Genomic DNA, 27,560 nt, shown 5'->3' with positions numbered 1-27,560 from the left:
CTTACACTAATGAGTTTGAATCAATGTTTTATATATTATTCGTAAGCCATCGATCGCTTTAATTTCTTGCTCTTTTTACTCACATAGAAACCACCTTACAATTTCCCCGTCTTAGAGTAATTGTTTTTCGAAGTCAACGGGAAATTCTAAGACGGCAAGGTTCCAATCTTAATGACTGTGTATAATTTTCTTGTTGTTTGGGTTTCTGTGTAATCACTTAGAAAACAAGTAAAACAGCGCTCCATTATCGCCACGTTGGCTCATGCTGTTTTTGTGTGCACGCGCTTTCTTCGCCATGCGTACGTTTGAGAGTTTGAACGTTCCTAACTACAGCCTGGGAATCTCCATAGATACATGCACAACTCCACGATAAATCGTCGAACAATATTCAACGAAAATATTAATTGTTCGTTGTGCAATGGAGATAATTTGCCAGACTCACATCGACAGGGAGATTGAATCGCTCATTGAAAGAATCCATCCACCCAGGTACTAATTTTTTAAACTTTTCCTTCTATATCAGCATCTCATCATCTTCTTTTTCCTACTGAAACAAGTTGCACGAAGATTAAACTTGTAATAAGGCAAACCCTTCAAAGATAAGTAACTATGTCTTGTGTATAAAAACTCTTGTATTTTACATGTTTCTTGTTGTATATGAGCAGGGTATGTATAGACAATGATTCCTGCAGCGACTGCACAGTGGTGAAGGTTAGATTCAATTGTCAGATGTATGAGTTAGGCCTTGTTCATTAAAGTTGAATTTGAATGTGGTGAGCCTCACAGAATTTAAACTGGCCTTAGTAGTAGTTGATAGAATTAGACTTTAAGTGCATCTTAACCCACAAAACTGACCCGATAATAGATGAAATAAAATGTTCAAAAAAGTTCGCTAAGATAGATTTTAATTTGGTTCTGATACCATGTTAAAAATGAACTTTAAATTTAACTCAACTCAACTTCTGATCTATCGACAAAATGAACTTTAAATTTAACTCAACTCAACTCCTGATCTATCGACGATGTTAGAGTCGATGTTAGAAAGTTTTGGAAAGTCGACGTTGGACTTCCAATGGTAAGTAATAGTGATGTGAATCACTGTGCATAATAAACTATGTACATATCCAACATGGAGATTTCTTAGGCTGAGCTTAGTTTGAATATGTTAGAATGAACTTAACCATATATTTAAGTTGGCATTCTCTTGAACCAAATATAGAAGCTGTAAATTTGACATGTTATAATACGTGTTGGTGAGAGATAATAGGAAGGATGATTTTTGGTAGATATTAATGGGTGAAGGATGTTCTGAAACAGATTGACAGCGCAAACAGGCATGGGATATTGTTGGAGATGGTGCAGGTGTTGGCAGAGCTTGATCTCGTCGTTTCCAAATCATACATTTCTTCTGATGGTGGATGGGTAATGGATGGTTAGTATTTGCTTGCCAATGTTAATCCTTATTTTCTGTAATCCTGTTATTTTCCATAACCATTTTTTAAAATAAAAGGGAAATACAAAAATATTTTTTCATAAATTAATTTAATTTGTGTATGAACTAGTCCGTAAAAAAAGGAAGATCTTAACTGAAAAAATCTAATTAGCTTTCCCAACAAATAATCCTATTAACAATAGTCATGAAAGCATTAACTAATATCAACTTAAAAGTAATTTTTTCCGATATTTATATAAAAATAATTCTCTGATTTTCAACCAAAAATTAACTTCCGATCAATATCAACTAAAATTTTTTTACTTAAGACGATCAAAGTAGTCCCACTATATCTTTGATAGAAAAATAAATATTGACTAACATTTACTCTCAATAATGTTAGTCGATCTGATTGATATTAATTGAAAAATAACATTGATTAACATCAATGGAAAAGAATCTCAAATGGTGTTAACAACAAAGAAGTTATGTGACACTAAGAAAAATATATCGCTAATGTTAATGAAGAAAACATTGATTAATATTGTCCACTTGAACTTGAAAGAGACCATCACCAAATGTTTAATCGATGAAGCTATGACGTGAGTCAAGCCATGATGTTCCGACTAGAGTGAAATTTAGATTTCAACCCCATAAATAAATCTGGCTCATTGAAAAAAAATTAATTTTTTCAAAAGTGGATTAAACTGAGTCTAACTCACTTAATCCATGGATTAAATGACTTTGAACCGGGTTGAAAGTGGGTTAACCCACTTATCCACCAACATTTATTTATATTGTTTTTAAATTTTTTTATTATAATTATTTAGTATTTCTAATTTTATAGGTTCATAATTTCATATTTTTAAATGTTACACTGTTGTTCAATAATATCTGAATAGTTTGAATATTTAATTAGTTTGTTTGTCATATCATATACATTCATACTTTAATCTTTAACTATTATTTCTATAATAATATTTCGAGAATTAAGTGGACATTTTGATTTCACTATTATAAAAAATAAATTAAGTTAATTTACTCTCATTGTAATACAAAAAATATATAAAATAAATTACAAAAAGAAAAAAAAATTGTAAGTGAGTCAACCCACTAACCCATCAACCCGTGGTAGATTGGGTTAGATTGTAAAATTTCTAAATCATACAAAAGGTGAGTCAGATTAAACTGATCATTTTTAACTCAACCTGTGGTGAACCAACCTATGTGAGTTGAGTTAGCTCACTTTGACACCCTTAGTTTAACAATGATGAACCAACCAAATTTCTAAAATGAAATGAAAAAAAAAATTACAAAACAGATAGAACAATTTAAAAATTTTACTTTCTTTATAAGACTTTTTGAAATGATTTAGTTTTAAGTATTTTTCTAATAAAGTTATAAAATTATGAAATTTTAATTTTTGAATTCTTTTTCTCAAAACAATGTATTTTATCATAAAATATCTCATTTTCTTTTAAATAATATCCTTTATAAATGTCTCATTAAAAACATGCTGAGATGGAAATGGGGGAGAGAAATTTAGTAGGATGAAATAAAAGAAAGAGATCCATCTTCCTCCCACCTTTTTCTTAAAATGCTATTAAATTATTTATTTATTTATTTGCTTAAAAAATGTCTTCGGTTCTTGGTAAAATGTTGGGACACATTAATCTCCTTATATCTATATTTTTGGAAAAAGAAATTCTTGAAAATTTTCACATTTATATAATTGTCATCAATCCATACATTTTCTTGAAAATCTCAGACTTCTCATATATAATATTATAACTTAATGTCTTTCCTAGAAACTAGTTTCTTGTATTATTTATGGCTGCCACCAGGACAACTTCGTCTGGTTCATTATTCTTGATCATAGTAAAAAATGTTAGAAAAAGAGAACATGATGTTACACGGAAGAATTAAGTAGCCTTAACAAAAGGTTTATCACTTATTGTATTCCTTGAAACTTTGAACAAGGAAGATTTCTCTCTTTTTTTTTTTTTCAGTCTCCTTAAAAGAATAAGCTCGTAGAAGATAGGAAAGGGGAATCTATGACCGCAATGGTAATAGTGGTGTATGTGAGTGGCTGCATCTTCCTAATATAAGATATGTTATATTTCTCAAAATAATAATAAAAATTTATTTAGGCCCTGACACCATTAAATTTATTGAACTCAATTTTATTTTACAATATGAAAGACTAACGAAGAAGAAGATGTGATGTATTAGTTTATTTACGAAGCATAGTTTATAAGATTAATTTTTTATTTTAATAAAGTTGTTTATTATGTAAGCATGAATGAAATGGCCTTTCCTTGATGGGTCACTGTTGACTGAACGTTGCAGCGTTCCACGTGACGGATCAGTTTGGACACAAGCTCACTGACAAAGGCCTCGTCCATTACATTCAGCAGGTCATCACGTCTCTCTCTGTCTCCTAATCTCAACTATACAACCTACTTTCAACATTTTATTTAATTTCAAAATTCTCAATTTTCTTATGCTTCAAAAATGACCATTATTAATTTATTTTTCATCATTATAATTTTTATTTTTGTTTTCATCATCAATTTTCTACTTATTTGATGGACTAAATTACATGATTAATCTAACAGGAAGTGATTTTATAGGCTCTGTGTGAAGCTAGAAGCAGCAAAGGAATTTCAAACGATTTAGAGCTCCGAAGTTGCAATGGACTACCAGGATCCAATTTGTCAGTGTCCGCGTTGAACTTTGCCATAGAGTTGACCACGAGGGACCGGCCGGGCCTGTTTCTAGATATATCAACTGCTCTACTGGGCCTGGGCTTCAACATCAGCTCCGCAACGGTCTGGACCCACAACGAAAGGGCGGCCTGCATCATTCATGTGGAGGACGTAAACAAACTTGGGCCGATCCACGTCGCCGAAAGTTTGGCCCACTTGCAGGAGGAGCTACTGAAGGTGGTCAAGGCCCGAGACGGGGAAGAGGAGAAGAAAAGAGCGAGGCTGAGGCTGAGGAGAATCGCCGCTGGGCGCAACCATACAGAGCGGCGACTCCACCAGATGATGTACGACGACGGGGACTACGAGATGTGCGGCGCGTGGCAGGGCGAAAAGGAGAATGGACGTGACGGTATAGAGGTGTCGGTGGGTAGGTACGCGGAGAAAGGGTACTGGGTGGTGAACGTGAGGAGCAGGGACCGCCCTAAGCTTCTATTTGATACTGTCTGCATCCTCACCGACATGCAGTACGAGGTGTTTCACGCAGCTGTTATCACCAACACCTCCATGACCGACCAGGTACTTCTTTCTTATTGCGCAAAATATGCTTACACAGTTACACACCCATTGCTATTTGACACTCTCAAGAGAGAAAAACGAGAAGGTTTAAATCACAAATAATATATTATTTTCACAACTTTCTTTTATAATTCAAGTAATATTTTCTAAGTAATTTTAAAATATAAAAAAATAGAAAATCACTTAAATTATATCATCTCAAATTATAAATAAAATTTAAGTGTTAAAACAGCATCTATCTTTATAAGAAGAAAACTCCGGGATAATATGAATGTCAAATACATTACCTATTTTTTAGTTACATGGTTTGATTAATAGGAAAAAGGGTAAAGAATAAAATCGTTTTGTATTAAAAAGTATTTTATGAATTTAATTAGAATGCATATGAACTGAAATGAAGCCATTGTGGATGACGAAAAGTTTAACAATTATAAAAGCTTTTATGTTATTATTAAAATTTACAAATTAAATCTCTCTAAAATTTATACTAATGTATTTTCATTGTTACTTAAAAGAAAAAAAAACAAAAGCCCTCTTCAAATAAAAATACATCTATATTACAACTAATACTAATAATATATATTAATACTTTAAATAAAAAGGTAAAAAAATTAAAATATTAATATTTTAAGTTATATACCGGTTTCTTTTTTGCCGTCAAAATATCTTTCGAAGTTAAGAAATAAATTGATATTATATAAACATATTAAGTTAATTAGGGAAAAAAAATCAGAACAAAAGAGAGAACATGGGTCACCTCAAACTCTATTTAGTACTTAAACAGTAAAGAAAAAAGTGAATGGCAGCATGATAAATATTACCAGAGATGTATCTATATATCCCTACTGAAGCCTATTATGGTTAAAGGAGCTAAAGCATTAATGCACTGAAATAATAAATAGAATTTTTGTTAGAGGTGATTGTAATTGTTAGTGACATGTGACGCAGGAGTACTTCGTAAGACGAAAAGGTAGTTTGGATTTGGAGAATGAAAGCGAGAGACAAAAGCTGGCCCTGTGTTTAATCGCTGCCCTAGAGCGCAGAGTCTCGCATGTACGTTTTGTTTATTTATTTATCTGTCTTGCGTGACATTGTTTGGAGATTTTGATGGTAAGAAAACATAAGCGTAATAGAAGTAGTAAACGAGGATGTTTGTATTTGGAGCAGGGATTGAAGGTGGAGATTCGCACTGAAAAGAGAATGGGACTACTCTCAAAGGTGACGCGTGTGATTGGTGAGAATGGACTCTCAATAGCAAAGATGGAAATAGGAGTAGAGGGTGAGACAGCGATAGGATCATTCTACCTTACAAATTGTTCAGGTGAAGACGTAAACCCAAATATAGAAGAGTTGATGAGAATAGAAACTGGTGGCTCCGTTACTGCAAATTATATCTCACCCTATAGGGTTCCTAAACCTATGTTATCATCATCCAGTAGAAGTAACATGCATGAACGCAAGAGTAGTTCACATGTTAGACGAAAACCTTCTCTTGGAAGCATGTTATGGTCTCAGCTGGAGTGCCTCACCCATAATTTCCGCCCTATTTAATTCCTCCAAAAATAACCACTGTAAATATTATTCTCTTCATCTCAGATGGTAATTGCAGATCATTGTAAGTATACTAGTTACCGCACGTGTGCAATACACACGGATTTATCCTTTTTGTTCAATATATATATATATATATATATATATATATATATATATATATATATATATATATATATATATATATATATATATATATAACAATCAATTCATATGTATAGAAATCATAAATAAGTATGTTTACTACGGATAATGTTGGAAAAACCTCAACACATAACAGATAATCAAACAAAATCTAGATCAAATATTTTCTAAATATATAGTATATAAATAATAAAATTTATAAAACAGATAAGGGAATAACTATATTAGAAGTGAATTTTAAACCTAATTCAATCACACAAAATTGATTTGTAAGGTGAAGTTTGCATCCACTTATATATTGTGAATTGACCTTATTTCTAGTTGATGTGAGAGACTTCCAACAACACACCAAAATTTTTAACATGGAAAAACCTTTTAATATAAAGAAAAAACCCACAAACCTTATTCAATAAAAACTTTCACTAATAATAATTAATGGGTACACCACAAATTCTCTTGGATATTTCAACTTTTTTTTCTATATCTCTCGCTCTATTTTTTTTCTTTCTTGTCAAACCTCAGACAGAGAGAAACATCTCATGTTTCTTATAACAGTGTTGTGCAATTTAATATACATAAGAAAAACATGATCTCGCGTTATAAAGAATGTATATGTAAATTATATAATGGGCCAAAAATCCATAAAAAATATCTGATTTTATTTTTCTTAATTAAATCGGTACGAACTAATACTATTAAATTAGTAATCACCTGACAGATAATTCATATCAAACCTTCACTCTAAATCTGCTATCACCGATATATTATATAATACTATTTGTTTTCAATATTCTATGGAAATAAACAATTCCATCTACCAATATTCTAACCAATGAACACAACCCAGAACATTAAAATCAATTTCTTAAAACAAGTATATATAGTCTATGGACACACACATTCTATAAAGCATCTTATTCAACTTGATTAAATTTACACTAAAAATTATTTATAGTTAAATTTTAAATCAATCATACAAAGTTGGGTTTGATAAACATTATGAAACTAGAGATGGAGTAACACAGTAAAAATGGATAAGCCTATCTTTTTGTCAATTAATTTATACAAATGAATATATACTAAATATAAAATAAAGTAATATTGATATATGGGTGTATTGCTATTAAACTTTACCAAAACTTAATTCTTTTACATAAGGATATATATTTTATCTTGCATAAATATTATCCTATTTCTTTCCATTGTTCACTGCTAATAGATTTTAATTGCCTGGCCCGAAACTAATGTTTTCATATATAGCAAATTGTTTTTTCATAAACCGTAAATTGCAATTTATATAAAGCTACTTTACTTTATAATATTATAATCAATCAAAAAATAAAATATTCATTCCTTTTATATTATTTTATTCTTTAATTTTTCATTCTAGATAAAACTCTTAGTTCACACATATTTTCCGTCATTCTACTCTTTGTATCCATATTTATATATGTTATCTTCTTCTTTTTCACATAATTTTTTTTTTCTACTAAACAACCATAAAATTTGTAAAATTCTTGCTGTTATTACATTTTTGTAAGACTTACATAGCCTCCCTCCCGCGCGCTCACACACGTATTTTGTATATAGGAGCATGAAAGTTTGACCGTATAAATTTTGTCTACAAGCTATCACTTAACAACAATGAATAATATTATTTTATTTTAAAATTGAGCATTGCTAGTCTATCTTACGTGTCTCTAATCATTGAGTGACATCTAGAATCACTTTATTTATTTATTTTATTATGGATATAAATGTAATTTTCCGTTCAATAACCCCCAAGTTTCAGAAAGATATTGTACTTCTTCGAAACATGGCTTCTATATCTTCCATTCTCAATTACAATGGGATTGGACTCTCCCCTTCCCATGTATCTCATGGGAGGCTAGAGGCAGATCTTAAAAGAAATTATAAATTGAAAGTAAGAGAAGAAAGTTAGGCCACAACTTATCATTTTTCTTTTGCATATTATATAAGTATGATCCTTCGACAATACAGTGGAACATCATATTAGATCACTAAATTCCCACACTTATTATACATTTACTTCTGATTAAGATTAGCTTTGCGAGTTAATTTCAATCATTAACTTTTAATATAGTTGTTTAGAACAACTTTTGATCAAACATGCTACTTTATATATCTAACAAGCAAATATCCGGGTATAAAGACAATGGATGAAACAAAAGAGATACAGAGATAATCAAGGTACATAACCTCACACACTAAAGGGTCGGTAACAGTTAGTTAGTTTGTTATATTGTTGGCACTCGACTACGCCCCAAAACAGTAACAACAAAAAAATAAAAATAAAGTAGATAATGGAATAGAAGTACATATGAATAGCATATGGTGTGCAGAAATTAGTGATAAAAGTCCTAAAGAACCTTCCCCGCTTCCAAACTGGTGACATCTCTTGGGCTCAAAAGAGGAAGGAAAAAGAAAGTACTATAAGAAGTTGGTGAGAGCAAATTCATGCCAAAGTCCAAGTCCTGGTACCATTTAGTGCACGTGTCTGCGCTTCCTTCATTTTGCTTCTGGGGCACATTGGGAACGCCGAGGGAAGTGCCAGCACGTGCGACGTTGCTTTGAAGAAGCTGTTGCTCACGTGGCTGGGGCTTCTGCTCGGGTGCACCTGTGAGCTGCTGAACCACGTCGCGGAAGTTTACAGCGTCCACTTTGTACACTTTGGCCGGTGTTGGTGGCATCGGTGCCACCGGTGCCTTCTTCCTGGGCTTCGCCGATGGCTTCCTCACGGAGTGGAGCCAGGAATTGTGCGACTGAAGAGGGTACACTAGCTTCATCAGCCCCTTGGATTCATCAGGGTTTTGGGTCAAGTATGAAGAGTTGGACGAGGAAAAAGAACTAGAATAGGCTTCCATGATGACAACGTCGTGAAAATTTAATAAAAGTGCTTTTGCTTTTCTGTTTTCTAGTTACGATGCAAAATGATTGAATTGTTTGAGTTGTGATCACAAACTGATCGACTATGAAGATATATATTTATGGATTTTTATGATTGTGGGCAACAATTGTGGCGTGGTGTATTGAATTTCAACAAAGACCAACGACTTAAAGATGAGGCAGCCGGGGAATGAATGGGGAGTCTGGATGTGTGGGAGAAATTCAAACGAGGATTTTGTCGTGACCGTCGGCGGATATAATAACATATGCAGGAGATGGTATTTGGTCAAAGGAATAATGAGTTGGATGAAGAAGCAATTAATAATAGTGTTTGTAGGTTTTGAAAATGGCTTCAGATTTGTCTTTGTTAGAAGTATCACAGGAGAGAAATATATATGTACACGTGTGCGCTGAAGTCATGCTATGCAAAGGTCTAAGGTGAGTGAGATCGAGATTCAAGATTCAACGTGAGTTGAGTGATTACTTGAAAAGAATGAATGGAAGAGAGAAAAGAATAGCCGCCAGACGAGAGTGGTGTGGTGGGTCCTGTCCTGTCGTGTCGCATTCGGAGGGAACTAACAGGTTATGCCAACAACGGGGATAGACCGCGAATGCTCTTCCTGCCACTCATTTTCTTCTGGAAAATTATATTTGCCTCCAATTTGTTTTTTTTACTTTTTTTTTCGTTTTCTTTTTCCGTAACTTAACGTGGATTATTAATTATTTTAAAAAAATAATAATATATTAATCAATAATTTATATTAAATTATTTGAAAAGTTAAATAATAAGAATTAAAAAAATAAAAGTTATAATATCGTTATCTTTTTTAAATTTTCAAATTTCGATTTAATTCTTGAACATGTTTATATAAGTTATGTCCACATCTTCTCAAATCTAAAATACTCGTCATGCTGGTTGTTGAAAAACGATAGATCATTAAATCATTTCATCATCTGTATTCACACAATATATCACCATTTTACGTATATACATTTGGCTTTCTTTTATTTCTTAGTTAACAAAAGTACTTTTTTTTTTTTTTGGTTTTAAGTACAAAATACATTCGTATCTTATTTAATTATTCTTTTATGATTATAAAATGATAGATACCATACCAGGATACATAATTGCTTCCAATTAAAATTTCCCCGTCCCCACTTGCATAAACAATTAACATTTAAACATATTCACGTGCCAACTTGGATATTTAACATTCATGCTGGCTAATAATGTTTTGACCGACTAGTCCCATATTAAACATTATTAATACAAATTAGAATTATTTTTTTTCTTTCGAAATTTAGATTAATTTAATTTTTAAATTTTAGAAATATGTAAAATTAGTCATTTTAACCAAATTTTGTTAAATTTATTTAACGTTTCAAACACGTTTTATGATAACAATTGAGTTATTCATACCATTTACCATTTAACACATTTTCGTTTCAATGTTAGCTATTTGACATATTTTAGCTTTAATTTTAGTTGAAAAACGCGTTTCAAACATTAAATAAACTTAAGAAAATTTGGTTAAAATGACTAAATTCACATGTTTTCAAAGTTGGACTAAATTTGGTCAAAATTATATACTGAAAGTTAAGGAACTAAAAACATATTGATAGAGAAGTATCTCTTGAGCACATACAAGAAGAACTTGAGGAGGAACTTTCAACAATAAAAGAATATGAAGACATAAAGATCGTACAATTAAAGGATAATTTAAATAATTAAATTTAGTTGTGTAAATGATCCAACTTATCTTTTTTAATTTTATTTTACCTTTTGTTATCTTTTGATACCTTTTGAATTTTAGGATATTTTTCTATATCTTTTGATATTTTGAATATCTTTTGATATTCTTTTTCTGTTTTATCTTAAGGTTCTCGTCAAAGACAAGAATCTTTTTGGCGAATCTTCCTTGACTTATCAAAGATTGAGATCTTTGTAGCGCCACTATTATTTGGTTCTTATCAAAGACATGGATCTTTGTGACGAACCTTCATTCAACTTGTCAATCTTATTAATTGTGGCATCTCTATTATCAATTCTTATCAAAAAAGGATATTTTTGTGACAAATCTTCCTTTGAATTATCAATCTTATAGATAATACCTCTCTATTTCTGTCTTATTCTGCATTCTTTATTCTTATTTTAATTACCTTTTTTATAGAAAAAAAAATTCTAAAGTTAAAAAAGACTGTCATCTTTCCGATAAGATTCAAATCACATATTTAATCCTTATAAATATTTACATTGCTTGACGAACGTAATAGACGGCGTTTATTTTTCGAACCCTCGTAACCTTTTGAAAAAGACATCTTCTCAAATAATTTCTTAACTAGTAAACAAATTGTAAATATAGTATATATCAACTATCAATACATCACATAAATATATATTTTAATATGTTTTTCTATTATATAAAATTATCATTTCTATGTAAACGATATGTCTTGGTTCAAGAAATTATTTTATTCCTTCTCTCTAAATATATCTTTAAGTATATATAACATCTAATTATATTTTATTCTAATAGTCTCTCTTAACATATAAGATCTTCTTCCCTTATTTTAAGTGAGACAAAATAGGCTAATAAGTTAAAACCTTTTAAATTAGAAGAATGAATTTCTACTTATAGACTTGGTCTTATCTCTTATTATAATTTTCATGTTAAAAAAATGATTTTTTTATATATTTTAATTTGATGTTTAATTATCTAACTTTTATTTGTATTTTTAACGCATCTATTTGGCCTGAAGTGTGTAGATTACATCGATCATAAAATATTCTTCTTATTCTATTGTTATTTTAAGTCATGAAAATATTATTTTTATTTTCTAATTTCCGTTTTCATAAAATATTGTTCTTATTTATTTCTATTGTTATTTTAAGTCATGAAAATATTATTTTTATTTTCTAATATCCGTTTTCATAAAATTATTAAAAATAACAATTAAATAAGTATTATTTTTTATATGAATAGTATGAATTAAAATTCCAATTTCTATTTGAATGTTATGGCACGTGCGTAATTATGGTAGATCTCAAAAGTCTATACAAATTGACTATGCTATCCGAATGGTAAAGAATTATGTTCAATTTGTTGGAAATTTGTCTAAGAAAATATTTGTATAACAATACAACAAATTTTATGGTGCTGAAATTGTTTTTTTATGTTGGTACTCAACTTAGTAAATTTTCTTCCAATATTCAAGTTCTTTGGTAGCCTCTTATGGCTAATTAGACCAAAGCAAATATAGATGGTGTTAGAAGAGATTGTCCTAGATACACAACGTGTGCATTGTAAATGTAGTAGAAGAAAATATATTGGTACTTTCTTCTTTTTTTTTTTGGGTGTACATAATTTTATTCATGCAGAATTAACAAGGTTATTTTGGCGGTAAAATATGTATAAAGTGTTAATTTCAAGAAGCTTTGGATTGAATATGATTTTTATTTGATGCATTAGGCTTTCTCTTTTGTTTCGTGGTATTGAGAGAAAGATGAAGAAAATGCTTTCACTTGTGTATAAATATGCAATTTCAAGTTTCTCATATTTTTTTAGAAAGATATCCATTGTGCAAATAAATTGACTACTTTGACTTTAGTAAACCGAGAATGTTATATTTGATATCCTAGCTTAATGTCAATTCTAAGTTTACTCTCCTTTCACATGAACTTGATCAACAAATAAATTCACTATGTTTTCCTCTTAGGATATATTTTTTAAACAAAATCGTTTAAGATTGATCATCAAGGCTCCCTATAAATTTTCATAAAACCTTTAAGACATAAAAATGATTTTGATTAGAGACTAATAAAGTTTTTTTTGTAACTTACATAACATGTGGAGTAAAAATGTCATTTTTAATAAGTTTTATTCAATTTAGAAAATGTTGGGACAAATAGATGAATAAAACTTGAGTATTGTGTGTGTGAAATAATGGGTAAACTTATTTATGACATTTACAACATAATATTATTTAAAATAATTAAATATAAAAATATTTAATACTATTTTTAATATTTTGTACATCATTACGATTCATAAGTGGTTATTCATGATGGTCAACTATCAAAATGTCATGAAAGAAAGAGATAAAATTGTTAAAGATAAATTATATATTTTGGTTCATTATTAAACAAGTAAATGGTGACAAAGGAAAAATGAATTAATTTTATACATTAATTAAAATAATGTTGTAATAGGGGTTAGGTAAGAGAAAATTAAACTAGTTAAATTATTATTATTGAGTTTATGATTGACGATTTATTATGGTATGCTAAATTATTATTGATCATTTAAAGACAAAAAATTATTTAAAATTTTTAAAAAGTACACCTTACTGTAATTTAAAAAATATTATGATGTTTTTACCTAACATGAAATGAAATTAGAAGTTGATGTCACATTTATTTTATATATATATATATATATATATATAATATTAAATTAATGTAATATTTCAAAAACCTAAAAGACAACCTACAATAATTCTTTTTACTTGATGAATTAAGGAATTTACCTTCGGCATAAAATGTGTTACTTAAAATAAGATGGAACAACAAGAATGAAAAGAACTCATTTATTTTTATTGCATAATTTTGAAAAGATTACACCTTCTCCAAATTATGATTTTTTTTTAATCATAACCAATACTTGACTACAATTGGATTTATACAACAGACTTATTGTTCTTAGAGTTAGAATCAACATCCTTGGGAACAATTTTATTCCAAAACCAATGTGAAGTCCAAAGTAGATTCATTTCTTCAATGGGAACGTTCTTGGTTTCGGGTAAAAGTAATGCAATGAAGATGGTCATGATAACCACAAATCCTGCGAAGAAGAAGAACAAACCAAACTTCAAGTGACAAAGCATGGTAAGAAAGACTTGAGCAATTGCAAACGTAAATAACATGTTGATCGCAACATTGGTAGCTTGGCCTGCTGGTCGAATTTCTAGAGAACATATTTCACTTGGCACCAACCATCCCAACGGTCCCCATGACCATGCATATGCTGCAACATATGCACAGATAAAGAACAACAAAATATCTGCTTCAGATTTACTAAATGCTCCTTGACCATTTAGCCCAAACTTTAGACCGATCATGATTCCAACGACAACCTTCAATCCAAATCATTAGCAATAAGAAACATGATATATAACAAATTATGTTTAGCTTAGGTTTCAAGATTTATAGTGTGATACACAAAAATATTGTTTGTTATACAAATGTATCCATGGTGTTTCAAATAATATTTATTAAATTAATCATGCATGTTCACATACAAGAAATTGTTGGAGATCTCTCATCAGTTAGATAATATGGTCAATTTATACTATGTAAGTGGGTGCAAATCTCATCTCACAAGCCATTTTTGTTAGCTTGAGTTAAACTTAAAGTCTACTTCTTAAGATGATATCAGAATCATTTAAAGCCTATTCTGACGAGGTTTGTTATTTGTTGGGTTTATTGTATCACACATTATTTTCATTACTATCAAACCATCCTTAGATATCTAATATGACCCTTGAGATGTATATGAACCTCAACTTACAAGCTAATTTTTCAAGACTCAATTAGGTTTAAATCCATTTCTTAAGAGAAAGTAGCTAGGTTTAAAGTTTTATTGAAGTTATAAGTTGCAAAAGCTTAAAAGTATTAGACTTATCAACTTTTACCTGACAAATAAACATCTGGACACCACCTTCAAGAAATAACACTCTTCTTCCAAACTTGTCTACTGTGAAGATAGAAACTAGTGTGGCAACAACATTAACAACTCCAGTGATAACTGCAGACATGAGTGAAGCCTCATTACCGAAGCCTAAAATCTGAAAGAGAACCGGGGCATAAAACATGATGACATTGATGCCGGTGAGTTGTTGAAAGGCTGGAATAAAAATGCAGAATGTTAGTTGAGGCTTGTATTTTGGTCTTGTAATGTTCTTCCATGGATGTTCTACATTTTTTGCTTCTTCACTAGCTTCAACAAGATCTTGATATTCCTCATCAATTTTCTCAGTGCCACGAATCTTCTTTAACATTTTCTTAGCTTTTTCATAATTTCCTCTTTCAATCAAAGAATTAGGTGTTTCAACTACACAGAGAGATCCTATACATAACAAAATTGCGGGCACAGCTGCAATGCCTAGAGAAATCCTCCACCCATTTTCATACTTAGCTGTACCATAGTTGATTAGGTTTGCAACTAGGATACCAATTGTAATCATCATTTGGAAGCCAATATTGAGTGCACCTCTAATTTTTGGTGGAGCCACTTCAGACAAATACACTGGTACGGACTATTGATGTAATAAACAAAGGTGGAAAAGTTAATCATCATTTTCCTTGGAAATAAAAAAGGAAAACCAAATTAAATAATTAAGATGTATAACTCATGTTAATTCTTACCTGATTACAAAATCCCACTCCAATTCCTAAAAACATACGACCAATGATAAGCATTGCAATGTTCATTGCAAACCCATTTAGTAGTGAACCAACAAGAAAAAATAAGCCACCAATAAGCATAGAGACTTTACGCCCTAGCATTCTAGTTATAGTAGAAGCAAAAAAAGAAGCTATTAGTGCTGCAAGGTATAAGGAAGAGGTGAATAAAGTAAGAAGTTCGTTGTCAAATTTGCAATATTGATTCTTGCTTTCTATTGTATCTTTCATTTCTTTGTGCACACCAGGGAAGAACTTAATCAAAAATGGTTCCATGGAAGTCACTCCTCCTGTAATACCAAGATCATATCCAAAGAGAAGACCTCCCATTGCAGCTACAAAACATGTAATCAGTACAAATGTTGTGACATTCCCTTCATAATGTCGCACTGCTCCATCTACAACAAAGCCACCTGCCATCTTTCAAATTGTAGTTCTCACAAATATCCGAACTCAATTTCACTCTCCACAAGGTTAACCTAATTCCCTTCAAAAGTGTGTAATTATTATAAGAAAACAACAATAATCACTTTGAAAATTTTATTGCCTCCTTTTCTTTCTTTTATTCTTTTCTCTTGTCACTTCTTTTACACATAATGATGTGCTTTAATAAGTAGAGAAGCAAAACATTTTTGATGGTTGAAAAAATTTCACGACAAAATAGGTTTGAATGGTCACTTATGCATTATTTTTTTGTTGGAATGATGAATAATTTGATTAAATTTATTAGTATTTGCTAGAAAGTTGGAAATCAAGTTAGTATTTACCTCAAAAACATTACTAATTAAAATTAAGATTTGGACTTTGTTATTTGACTCATTCTTATTATTGATTGTTTCTCCTATACTTTAATTTGTTAATTATTTTCTCAATTCGTAAATAGTGTTACCCCACAAAAGTTTATACTATATTTTCTCTATTATATGTAATAAAAATAATAATAATAATAACAACAACAATAATAATAATAATAATAATAATAATAATAATAATAATAATAATTCACAAATATCCTTGTAAGGTACAATAAAAGTGTAAACATCGGTAAACATACATTTATATCTATATCTTGCCATTATTTTAACTAAATTTAAAAATAAAAAATCACCTTTTTCCTCTCTTTAGTTCTCACCTTATGTCTATTTTATTTCAAAATTTTCATTTAATTAATTTTTTATACGGAATATATTTATCACAAAATAAATAAAAGGTAAAAGTATAATTTATAAACTGAGTTTATTGTACTTATATATTATAATAATTTAATAAACCTCAATTCTATATAATTTATACTATTATGGGTAATATAAGTTCTTGAATTTTATAAAATTATCAAAGCAACATAAAAATTAAAATACTTTCTATATTTAATAATATAGTTTTATATAATAATATGGAATTAAATAAAATAACCACGATAGATTCTTCAAAAGAGAAGGCAAAGTATTTAACTTGCTCTAATACTAAATTTAAAACTTATAGGAAAAATTTATTAAGGACTACCATTCGACCATTGTCATTGTCATCAGAATTTTTAATGCATTTTTTCGTTTTAAACCTTTACCCTCTAGCCTCTAAACTTTGCTGACATAGTATAATGTAGAAGAGAGCAGAATTGATGACCCAAAACACGTAACACCTATGAGATTTATATCTGACCATTATAGAGTAGTTACCATAATAAATTATTGTTAATTATATGAGATTACAATATCAAAATTGATGCAACAATTGTAAAATTGATTGACAAATGGACCACATCTAAGAAAATAATTGACCATGTGAATATCTCATAATATCCCATATCACATATTTGGGAAACTTCCAACATGCTATAACTAGTCTATTAAGAGTTTACATCATTTAACATTTGAAACTTATAGTCTAATATTTTCATGTGAAAAATATAAATAATAAATAAAAGTATCACTTGTGTAACCTTTGAACTATTTGATTCAATGAAATTGAGAATACATCACTTGAACATAATTATATACAAGATTGTGTTAAGTAGGCATGTACCTTTGAGATCTAAGTGAATTTCTTAGAAAAAGAACAACCAAAGAAAGAAAAGGTGTGTATGGAAATAAAAAGAAAAAATAACTTTAAGAAATTAAGAATCAAGATAACATATATATTTATCTAGACATTTTATATTATTGGTATTTTGAATTTTTTTTATATTTTAGATATGAGGAAATATATTACAATTAATAATGATTAAATCAAATTTTGATTTCTTTTATAAACATAATAATTAATGTTAATAAATAATAAAATATAAAATTAAACATAATAAAATATAAAGAATAAAAATATTTATTAAGATATTTTTTATTATTTTTTCCATTATGGCTTGAGTTTTTCACAAATTGTTGTGATATCTCATTCTCACATGTTTTCTTTTGTTTTTTTAAGAGAAAAGGATCTATTATTGTTGCTCTTGTTTTTCCTCTATTCTCTTCCATTCTCGAGGAAGAAAATAATAAGGTAATTCTTTTGTCTCGATTGATAGTGAAATATTAGTTTAATAATTTATTTAATGAGTCTCTTTTATATTAATTTTTTATTTTATGAACATAGAAAAAAAAGTATTGTATTGTATGTTTTGCTATAACTGGATTTTAATGAAGAAGGTAATTTTTTCTTGTCTCACTTTCACTTGATAGTGAAATATTAATTTAATCATTTATTTAATGAGTCTCTTGTATAATAATTTTTTATTTTATGAACATAGAAGAAAAAATATTATACTGTATAAATTTTGAATATATTATTTTGACTCTAAATAATGTTGGCAAACTTTGCTTACATATGCTCATACATACACATATAATCTTTTAAAATTATTTAATAAACTATAAATATTTTAATATAATAATATATATTCTAATAATATGTATTCTAAATTTCTAATGTTTTAGAATTCTTGTACTTTTCTATTTCGTAAAATATACGTAACAGGTTTTATGCTGTTGATTGTTTAACACGAATATAAAAATATAGAAAGAAAGCCATCGAATATCGATTAGAACAAATATAGCATTTTGGATTGAGTGATGGTCTGTCACGATAAGTTTCTAATAAATTTAATTAGAGGAAAAATTAGATTACATGAAAAATAAATTTAATTTAGTTAAAAAAAATCATATAATACTTGGTTTCCAGATCCTTAACTATTATATCAAACTTACTTACTAATTTAAATTTGTGTTTAATGATAATTTTAAATATAATGTATTATCCTCTTGAGTGTGACACGTATTTGGTAACTAAAATTTGTATTCATATAATAATATCGAAAATTACTTATTATCAATTTAAGTATTCTACTTATTTGGTAACTACAATTTTCATTCATATACTAATTTTAAAGAATATCATGTTAAATATAAAAAAAAATGTGATAAAAAATTCGATTCACAAAATGTTTTTAAAAATTATTGATTATTATAGTGAATTAATAATATGATTGATAATTATAATTTAATATAAAAATACTCATTAAAACTATTACAACTTGAAAACATTCAAAAATATAAACCAAAAGATTAGTTCTTACAAAAATAACTATGTAAATTAATTTTCATATATAGATGAAGGAATAAAGTTAATCCTTCTTGGACCTAGCTAAATTTTATAAATATTTTTTAAGTCAATAACTAACAGACGATTTGGTTTACATAATTAAAGGGTAAAATAAATGTTTTTTAAAATTAAACTCATTATGCGCATGTAATTAAAGTTAGAATACACGTTACATCACATGTATTTTCCTAACGTGTAATCAACGTATAGGCCTAACTTTGGTTTAAAAGATAATTTTGTTATATTTTTATTTAATTCTATTTTAATGAATTAGGATAACAACTTTTCTATTTTCTTAAATTTGTATTGTTCAGTCATGATTCTACTTGTGTTTACAAATGTATTAATTTGACTTGACTTATTTAACATGTAGTTTTAAAAAAAAGTGTTAATTTGATCGGTCCATCACATTTGTCGAGCTAAATGATTTAACCTACCTAAATTTTGAAATAGTTATTTTTTTATTTTTATACATTTAACAAATATAATATATGAAAATTAAGAGTCAATGATTAAAAATTAAAGGTTCATGTAATACATCATGCATAATAAATTATAAAATTGAAATGCAACACAAAATCATTCCTAATTCTCACAATCTTAATTTTTCCAGCTATTAACATTACTTTTGTTTATCAATTCTAAATTTTTACATAATACAAAAATATATAATGAATAAACAATTAATAACTAAACTTTTAATGGACAGTTTGGAGGACTGAGATACAAGTAGGTCTGAATCCACTTATTTAAATCATTATAAAAACATTTATAACGTAATCAAAATCATAATGGACAGGGTTAATCTTTAAATTTGAATTTATTTTCACAAATATAGTAATATTTAAGTGCACCTAATTTCATTAAATGTTCACCAAATAACATTTTTTTAATTGATAATTTACAATTTCAATATTCATTTTTGTCTTCTTTCTTTTTTTAATTAAGAGAAAAAAATAGATATGGTTAGTTTTTCAAAGAATAAGTTATTTGCTAGTTAGTAACTCTAATGAATGTTGATTAATTCGACTAATTAATTTGATGCTCAATGGTAATTGCAAAAATATAATTGCAATTCATTTTATTATATAATACTTTTCTTTATGTTATTATATACGTCTATATTATCATAACCATGTCTTTTGATGTTTCATGTAGATTCAAACGAGTCCAAATGAACAATATGTATTAAAGAGTACGGTACAAACTAACTTAATAATCTAGTTCAAAGATTCATTTCGACTAATTTGAGTTTTAAAAATAGACTTTATGCATTTTCAGATGGAGTAAAGTTGATTCTAGGTTATCTCAATCAGATTTAGTTCTATGAAATCTTATATACGACATTATAAAGATTATTTTTATATAGGTTAATATTAAGATACATTATCCTTTGAGGTAGGCACCATCTCATTCCAAATTAAAAAGTATCATTGAAGTAACTAGATAACTAATACTCAAATTAAGACACCCTAACAAATTCTATATTAGGTTCAACTTACCTATCTAGCATAGACCTACTCAAATAAAGGCTCCTAATATACCTATAAAATAAGTACATTGATTATGACGTAAAATTGTTCATTAATTTTGTATCATTGGCTAGCTACTATAGTTCTATTATTAATATATTTAATCAACTAAATTAACTTTCAATCAATCGTTTTCACTTAAGTTAAATGAAATCAAAATATTGAAGACATAAATCAACATGTTGAATATTCTCACAAGTATACTATAAAATATGATTTTTCAGAGAGAACATTAACAATTGATAGTTTTTGTGTGCAGAATCAAGGTGAAATACTTAATAATGACATTTTAAAATAATTAAATATAAAAATATTTAATACTATTTTTAATATTTTGTATATCATTACAATTCATAAGTGATTATTCATGATGGTCAACTACCAAAATTTCATGAAAGAAAGGGATAAAATTGTTAAAGATAAAGTATATATTTTGGTTAATTATTAAACAAGTAAATGGTGACAAAGGAAAAATGAATTAATTTTATATATTAATTAAAATAATGTTGTAATAGGGGTTAGGTAAGAGAAAATTAAACTAGTTGAATTATTATTATTGAGTTTATGAGTGAGGATTTATTATGGTATGCTAAATTATTATTGATCATTTAAAGACAAAAAATAATTTAAAATTTTTAAAAAGTACACCTTACTGTAATTTAAAAAATATTATGATGCTTTTACCTAACTTAAAGTGAAATTAGAAGTTGATGTCACCTTTATTTATTTATATATATATATATATATATATATATATATATAATCATATCATATTAAATTAATGTAATATTTTAAAAATCTAAATGACAACCTACAATAATTCTTTTTACTTGATGAATTAAGGAATTTACCTTCGGTATAAAATTTGTTATTTAAAATAAGATAGAACAACAAGAATGAAAAGAACTCATTTATTTTTATTGCATAATTTTGAAAAGATTACACCTTCTCCAAATTATGATTTTTTTTTAATCATAACCAATACTTGACTACAATTGAATTTATACAACAGACTTATTGTTCTTAGAGTTAGAATCAGCATCCTTGGGAACAATTTTATTCCAAAACCAATGTGAAGTCCAGAGTAGATTCATTTCTTCAATGGGAACGTTCTTAGTTTCGGGTAAAAGTAATGCAATGAAGATGGTCATGATAACCACAAATCCTGCGAAGAAGAAGAACAAACCAAACTTCAAGTGACAAAGCATGGTAAGAAAGACTTGAGCAATTGCAAACGTAAATAACATGTTGACTGCAACATTGGTAGCTTGGCCTGCTGGTCGAATTTCTAGAGAACATATTTCACTTGGCACCAACCATCCCAACGGTCCCCATGACCATGCAAATGCTGCAACATATGCACAAATAAAGAATAACAAAATATCTGCTTCAGATTTACTAAATGCTCCTTGACCATTTAGCCCAAACTTTAGACCGATCATGATTCCAACGACAACCTTCAATCCAAAGCATTAGCAATAAGAAACATGATATATAACAAATTATGTTTAGCTTAGGTTTCAAGATTTATAGTGTGATACACAAAAATATTGTTTGTTATACAAATGTATCCATGGTGTTTCAAATAATATTTATTAAATTAATCATGCATGTTCACATACAAGAAATTGTTGGAGATCTCTCATCAGTTAGATAATATGGTCAATTTATACTATGTAAGTGGGTGCAAATCTCATCTCACAAGCCATTTTTGTTAGCTCGAGTTAAACTTAAAGTCTACTTCTTAAGATGATATCAGAATCATTTAAAGCCTATTCTGACGAGGTTTGTTATTTGTTGGGTTTATTGTATCACACATTATTTTCATTACTATCAAACCATCCTTAGATATCTAATATGACCCTTGAGATGTATATGAACCTCAACTTACAAGCTAATTTTTCAAGACTCAATTAGGTTTAAATCCATTTCTTAAGAGAAAGTAGCTAGGTTTAAAGTTTTATTGAAGTTATAAGTTGCAAAAGCTTAAAAGTATTAGACTTATCAACTTTTACCTGACAAATAAACATCTGGACACCACCTTCAAGAAATAACACTCTTCTTCCAAACTTGTCTACTGTGAAGATAGAAACTAGTGTGGCAACAACATTAACAACTCCAGTGATAACTGCAGACATGAGTGAAGCCTCATTACCGAAGCCTAAAATCTGAAAGAGAACCGGGGCATAAAACATGATGACATTGATGCCGGTGAGTTGTTGAAAGGCTGGAATAAAAATGCAGAAAGTTAGTTGAGGCTTGTATTTTGGTCTTGTAATGTTCTTCCATGGATGTTCTACATTTTTTGCTTCTTCACTAGCATCAACAAGATCTTGATATTCCTCATCAATTTTCTCAGTGCCACGAATCTTCTTTAACATTTTCTTAGCTTTTTCATAATTTCCTCTTTCAATCAAAGAATTAGGTGTTTCAACTACACAGAGAGATCCTATACATAACAAAATTGCGGGCACAGCTGCAATGCCTAGAGAAATCCTCCACCCATTTTCATGCTTGGCTGTACCATAGTTGATTAGGTTTGCAACTAGGATACCAATTGTAATCATCATTTGGAAGCCAATATTGAGTGCACCTCTAATTTTTGGTGGAGCCACTTCAGACAAATACACTGGTACGGACTATTGATGTAATAAACAAAGGTGTAAAAGTTAATCATCATTTTCCTTCTAAATAAAAAAGGAAAACCAAATTAAATAATTAAGATGTATAACTCATGTTAATTCTTACCTGATTACAAAATCCCACTCCAATTCCTAAAAACATACGACCAATGATAAGCATTGCAATGTTCATTGCAAACCCATTTAGTAGTGAACCAACAAGAAAAAATAAGCCACCAATAAGCATAGAGACTTTACGCCCCAACATTCTAGTTATAATAGAAGCAAAAAAAGAAGCTATTAGTGCTGCAAGGTATAAGGAAGAGGTGAATAAAGTAAGAAGTTCGTTGTCAAATTTGCAATATTGATTCTTGCTTTCTGTTGTATCTTTCATTTCTTTGTGCACACCAGGGAAGAACTTAATCAAAAATGGTTCCATGGAAGTCACTCCTCCTGTAATACCAAGATCATATCCAAAGAGAAGACCTCCCATTGCAGCTACAAAACATGTAATCAGTACAAATGTTGTGACATTCCCTTCATAATGTCGCACTGCTCCATCTACAGCAAAGCCACCTGCCATCTTTCAAATTGTAGTTCTCACAAATATCCGAACTCAATTTCACTCTCCACAAGGTTAACCTAGTCCCCTTCAGAAGTGTGTAATTATTATAAGAAAACAACAATAACCACTTTGAAAATTTTATTGCCTCCTTTTCTTTCTTTTATTCTTTTCTCTTGTCTCTTCTTTTACACAGAACTTTGTGCTTTAATAGTAGAGTAGCAAAACACTTTTGATGGTTGAAAAAATTTCACGATAAAAATAGGTTTGAATGGTCACTTATGCATTACTTTTTTGTTGGAATGATGAATAATTTGATTAAATTTATTAGTATTTGCTAGAAAGTTGGAAATCAAGTTAGTATTTACCTCAAAAATATTACTAATTAAAATTAAGATTTGGACTTTGTTATTTGACTCATTCTTATTATTGATTGTTTCTCCTATACTTTAATTTGTATGTAACAAAGTATAATTATTTTCTCAATTCGTAAATAGTGTTACCCCACAAAAGTTTATACTATATTTTCTCTATTATATGTAATAAAAAAATAATAATAATAATAATAAATCACAAATATCCTTGTAAGGTACAATGAAAGTGTAAACATCGGTAAACGTACATTTATATCTCTATCTTGCCATTATTTTAACTAAATTTAAAAATAAAAAATCATCTTTTTCCTCTCTTTAGTTCTCACCTTATGTCTATTTTATTTCAAAACTTTCATTTAATTAATTTTTTATACGAAATATATTTATCACAAAATAAATAAAAGGTAAAAGTATAATTTATAAACTGAGTTTATTGTACTTATATATTATAATAATTTAATAAACCTCAATTCTATATAATTTATACTATTATGGGTAATTTAAGTTCTTGAATTTTATAAAATTATCAAAGCAACATAAAAATTAAAATACTTTCTATATTTAATAATATAGTTTTATAAAATAATATGGAATTAAATAAAATAACCACGATAGATTCTTCAAGAAACAAGACAAAGTATTTAACTTGTTCTAATACTAAATTTAACACTTACAGGGAAAACTGATTAAGGACTACCCTTCGACCATTGCCATTGTCATGAGAATTCTTAATGCGTTTTTTTTTTCAAGCCTTCACCCTCTAACCTCTAAACTTTTGTGGTATAGTATAATATAGAAGAGAGCAGATTTGATGACCCAAAGCACGTAACACCTATGATATTTATATCTGACCATCATAGAGTAGTTACCATAATAAATTATTGTCAATTATATGAGATTACGGTATCAAAATTAATGCAACAATTGTAACATTGATTGACAAATGGACCACATCTAAGAAAATAATTGACCATGTGAATATCTCATAATATCCCATATCACATATTTGGGAAATTTCTAACATGTTATAACTAGTCTATTAAGAGTTTACGTCATTCAACATTTGAAATTTATAGTCTAATATTTTCATGTGAAAAATATAAATAATAAATAAAAGTATCACTTGTGTAACCTTTGAACTATTTGATTCAATGAAATTGAGAATACATCACTTGAACATAATTACATACAAGATTGTGTGAAGAAGGCATGTATGTACCTTTGAGATCTAAGTGAATTTTGTAGAAAAAAAATAACAATCAAAGAAAGAAAGAAAATGTGTGTAGTGTTGTTTTTATGAACTAATGCGTTTAAATTAGTCTCAACTAAGCCTAAAATTTATTTGTATAGTTGTTTTTATTTCTATTTGTAACAATAAATGAAATTATGGATATATGAAGTTCTGGTTCACTGAATTTTTTTTTTGTGATGTTTAAGGCTCATGTTTTTTCTATTACATTAATTTATCTCTTAATGTCTTCTACTCTTACAACTGATAAAGATGGTCTCTATCATGTATAAATTTTAAGTGTTTGTTATGAAAAATATTATGAAATAATTTGTCATACTAAAATTGCTATTGGGTTTTGAAACTATGCATTTGTAAGGAAAAAAATGTTAATCTTGATATTTATATGAAAAAAAAAAGCTGAGTGACAATAAATCAATTTTTTTCTTATCAGATTTATGAATTTAAAAATATTGTTTATAACATGAAATAAAAAAGAATTATTTTAATTGACATTATGCTTATGATCATGTGCGTGCTGAAAAAAAAAATCTTCATATCATAGTTTGAGGGGATGGTCAAGTAAAATTAAACTTGTCTTCATAAAATTATCTTATTTTAAAAAGGAGTTTTTCATGTTTCTGGATTTAGGAACTTCCTCGCTACTCAACAAGGTTTTGAAGTGTTTTTTGAGTGCATTAGGATTATTATTTGTAGACATGTGTTTTGGTTGGTAAATGATATATTTGTGATGGTTTCTTAAGTACATTTATCTTGTAATAAAATATTTAGTAATTTTTCTTTGATTATTACAAATGTTAAGTTGTGATATATGACATGCTATTATAACAATTGTTGAGAAGTTTGGTTAGAAACCATTCAGTTATAAAATTTTGAGGTACAAAATTAATTAAATAGAGAAGTGATGATACATTTCTTTATAGATGAGTATTTTTATGTGAAACTCGTGGTATTATTCCTTAGGTAACATCTTCATATAGTATTAATCTAATGGTGTAGTGAAAGAAAAAAATATCCTTTGATATTGTAAATGTTACAAGTTCTAGCTTGCCTAAAATTATAGAGGGTAAAACTTTATATTCAGTTGGTTATATTCAGTTCCTTACAAAAGGTTGTGATAAAATTCTTATGAGTTACAAAAAAGAAAATAAGGAGAATCACATTTAAAATATTTCAAAGTGTGGATCTTACGATGGTTAATATACCTCTTAATGAAAATAAATAAAATTTCTTGGTTATATATTCTAACGTGAGTGAAAATATACCTCTAGTATTATTTTTGCCATCTAATGATAATATTAGTTGTGTTTCTTCTAGTTATGTCATTCAATAGGTCCAATTTCTTGACATTATTGAATGATATATTAATGTAAATTGGATATTGATTCTAGTGACACATCATTTGTACTAATTACATGCACAATTAGTTTATTAAATAATTTAGAAATATCATATGTGTATGTGTGAACATATGTAAGCACGTGTATTTGTCTAGATAAATATATTTGTTATATTGATTTTTAGTTTTTTAACTTTTTTTTCTTATTTTTTTATATGTTTTAGAAAATGATTAACCAAATAATACTACTATTAATAAAAAATATGAATAATATAATAATAATTATTGGAGCAATAATAAAACTAAGACCCAATAATTTTCATAACAATAATAGATAAAAAATAATTAAGGAAAGGAGTAAAAATATACTAGATTGAGGAACGTAGAGTGTTGTCATTTGAGAGAAAATGCCTCCTATGCTCCATAGGGCAAAACAAAGTCATATGTGCTTCTCTCTCAAGATACAACAACCCTTTAGATCAATTGAGTGTAGCGGAGGATCTCTGAACCTTATGAA

General features: G+C 28.4%; 4 protein-coding genes across 5 annotated transcripts; 1 reads left to right on the top strand and 3 right to left on the bottom strand.

Annotated features, from left to right (window-relative positions):
• Positions 1–256: 256 nt before the first annotated feature.
• LOC114179433 (ACT domain-containing protein ACR1-like) lies at positions 257–6,335 on the top strand. Its single transcript, XM_028065776.2, has 7 exons — positions 257–489; positions 666–711; positions 1,318–1,432; positions 3,782–3,849; positions 4,066–4,716; positions 5,665–5,769; positions 5,884–6,335. The coding sequence occupies exons 1-7, from the start codon at positions 419–421 to the stop codon at positions 6,265–6,267; spliced, it is 1,440 nt and encodes a 479-aa protein (XP_027921577.1). The 5' UTR covers positions 257–418; the 3' UTR covers positions 6,268–6,335.
• Positions 6,336–8,592: 2,257 nt separating this feature from the next.
• LOC114179121 (uncharacterized) lies at positions 8,593–9,467 on the bottom strand. The gene has a single exon (XM_028065344.2). The coding sequence runs from the start codon at positions 9,294–9,296 to the stop codon at positions 8,793–8,795; it is 504 nt and encodes a 167-aa protein (XP_027921145.1). The 5' UTR covers positions 9,297–9,467; the 3' UTR covers positions 8,593–8,792.
• A 4,481-nt stretch (positions 9,468–13,948) lies between these two features.
• Positions 13,949–16,331, bottom strand: LOC114175496 (sugar transport protein 10-like). Its single transcript, XM_028060252.2, has 3 exons — positions 15,743–16,331; positions 15,010–15,633; positions 13,949–14,451 (listed from the first exon to the last, which is right to left on the bottom strand). The coding sequence occupies exons 1-3, from the start codon at positions 16,196–16,198 to the stop codon at positions 13,996–13,998; spliced, it is 1,536 nt and encodes a 511-aa protein (XP_027916053.2). The 5' UTR covers positions 16,199–16,331; the 3' UTR covers positions 13,949–13,995.
• A 5,513-nt stretch (positions 16,332–21,844) lies between these two features.
• Positions 21,845–24,242, bottom strand: LOC114175495 (sugar transport protein 10-like). 2 transcript variants are annotated; one of them, XM_028060250.2, is made up of 3 exons: positions 23,647–24,242; positions 22,914–23,537; positions 21,845–22,355 (listed from the first exon to the last, which is right to left on the bottom strand). In XM_028060250.2, exons 1-3 carry the CDS (start codon positions 24,100–24,102, stop codon positions 21,900–21,902), a joined length of 1,536 nt encoding a protein of 511 aa, XP_027916051.1. In that variant the 5' UTR covers positions 24,103–24,242; the 3' UTR covers positions 21,845–21,899. The 2 variants fall into 2 exon arrangements, with proteins under 2 accessions (XP_027916051.1, XP_085527729.1); XM_085671603.1 differs by having other exon boundaries at positions 21,916–22,063.
• Between the last annotated feature and the right edge of the window lie 3,318 nt (positions 24,243–27,560).

The sequence above is a fragment of the Vigna unguiculata genome, chromosome 3 (assembly GCF_037176805.1).
Source record: "Vigna unguiculata cultivar grain cowpea cultivar isolate G323 ecotype 2 chromosome 3, ASM3717680v1, whole genome shotgun sequence".
Classification (NCBI taxonomy): Eukaryota; Viridiplantae; Streptophyta; class Magnoliopsida; order Fabales; family Fabaceae; genus Vigna; species Vigna unguiculata.
The sequence above is the reverse complement of the archived record's forward strand: the minus strand, read 5'-3'. Positions and strand labels throughout refer to the sequence as shown.

Excerpts from the sequence above, each read along its gene's own strand:
- LOC114179433 (XM_028065776.2), top strand. The coding sequence starts at position 419 with ATGGAGATAATTTGCCAGACTCACATCGACAGGGAGATTGAATCGCTC. Across the intron at positions 490-665 it reads GAAAGAATCCATCCACCCAG|GGTATGTATAGACAATGATT; the intron begins GTACTAATTTTT and ends GTATATGAGCAG. Across the intron at positions 712-1,317 it reads GCGACTGCACAGTGGTGAAG|ATTGACAGCGCAAACAGGCA; the intron begins GTTAGATTCAAT and ends GTTCTGAAACAG.
- LOC114179121 (XM_028065344.2), bottom strand. The coding sequence starts at position 9,296 with ATGGAAGCCTATTCTAGTTCTTTTTCCTCGTCCAACTCTTCATACTTG.
- LOC114175496 (XM_028060252.2), bottom strand. The coding sequence starts at position 16,198 with ATGGCAGGTGGCTTTGTTGTAGATGGAGCAGTGCGACATTATGAAGGG. Across the intron at positions 15,634-15,742 it reads GAGTGGGATTTTGTAATCAG|TCCGTACCAGTGTATTTGTC; the intron begins GTAAGAATTAAC and ends TTACATCAATAG. Across the intron at positions 14,452-15,009 it reads TCCAGATGTTTATTTGTCAG|GTTGTCGTTGGAATCATGAT; the intron begins GTAAAAGTTGAT and ends TTTGGATTGAAG.
- LOC114175495 (XM_028060250.2), bottom strand. The coding sequence starts at position 24,102 with ATGGCAGGTGGCTTTGCTGTAGATGGAGCAGTGCGACATTATGAAGGG. Across the intron at positions 23,538-23,646 it reads GAGTGGGATTTTGTAATCAG|TCCGTACCAGTGTATTTGTC; the intron begins GTAAGAATTAAC and ends TTACATCAATAG. Across the intron at positions 22,356-22,913 it reads TCCAGATGTTTATTTGTCAG|GTTGTCGTTGGAATCATGAT; the intron begins GTAAAAGTTGAT and ends TTTGGATTGAAG.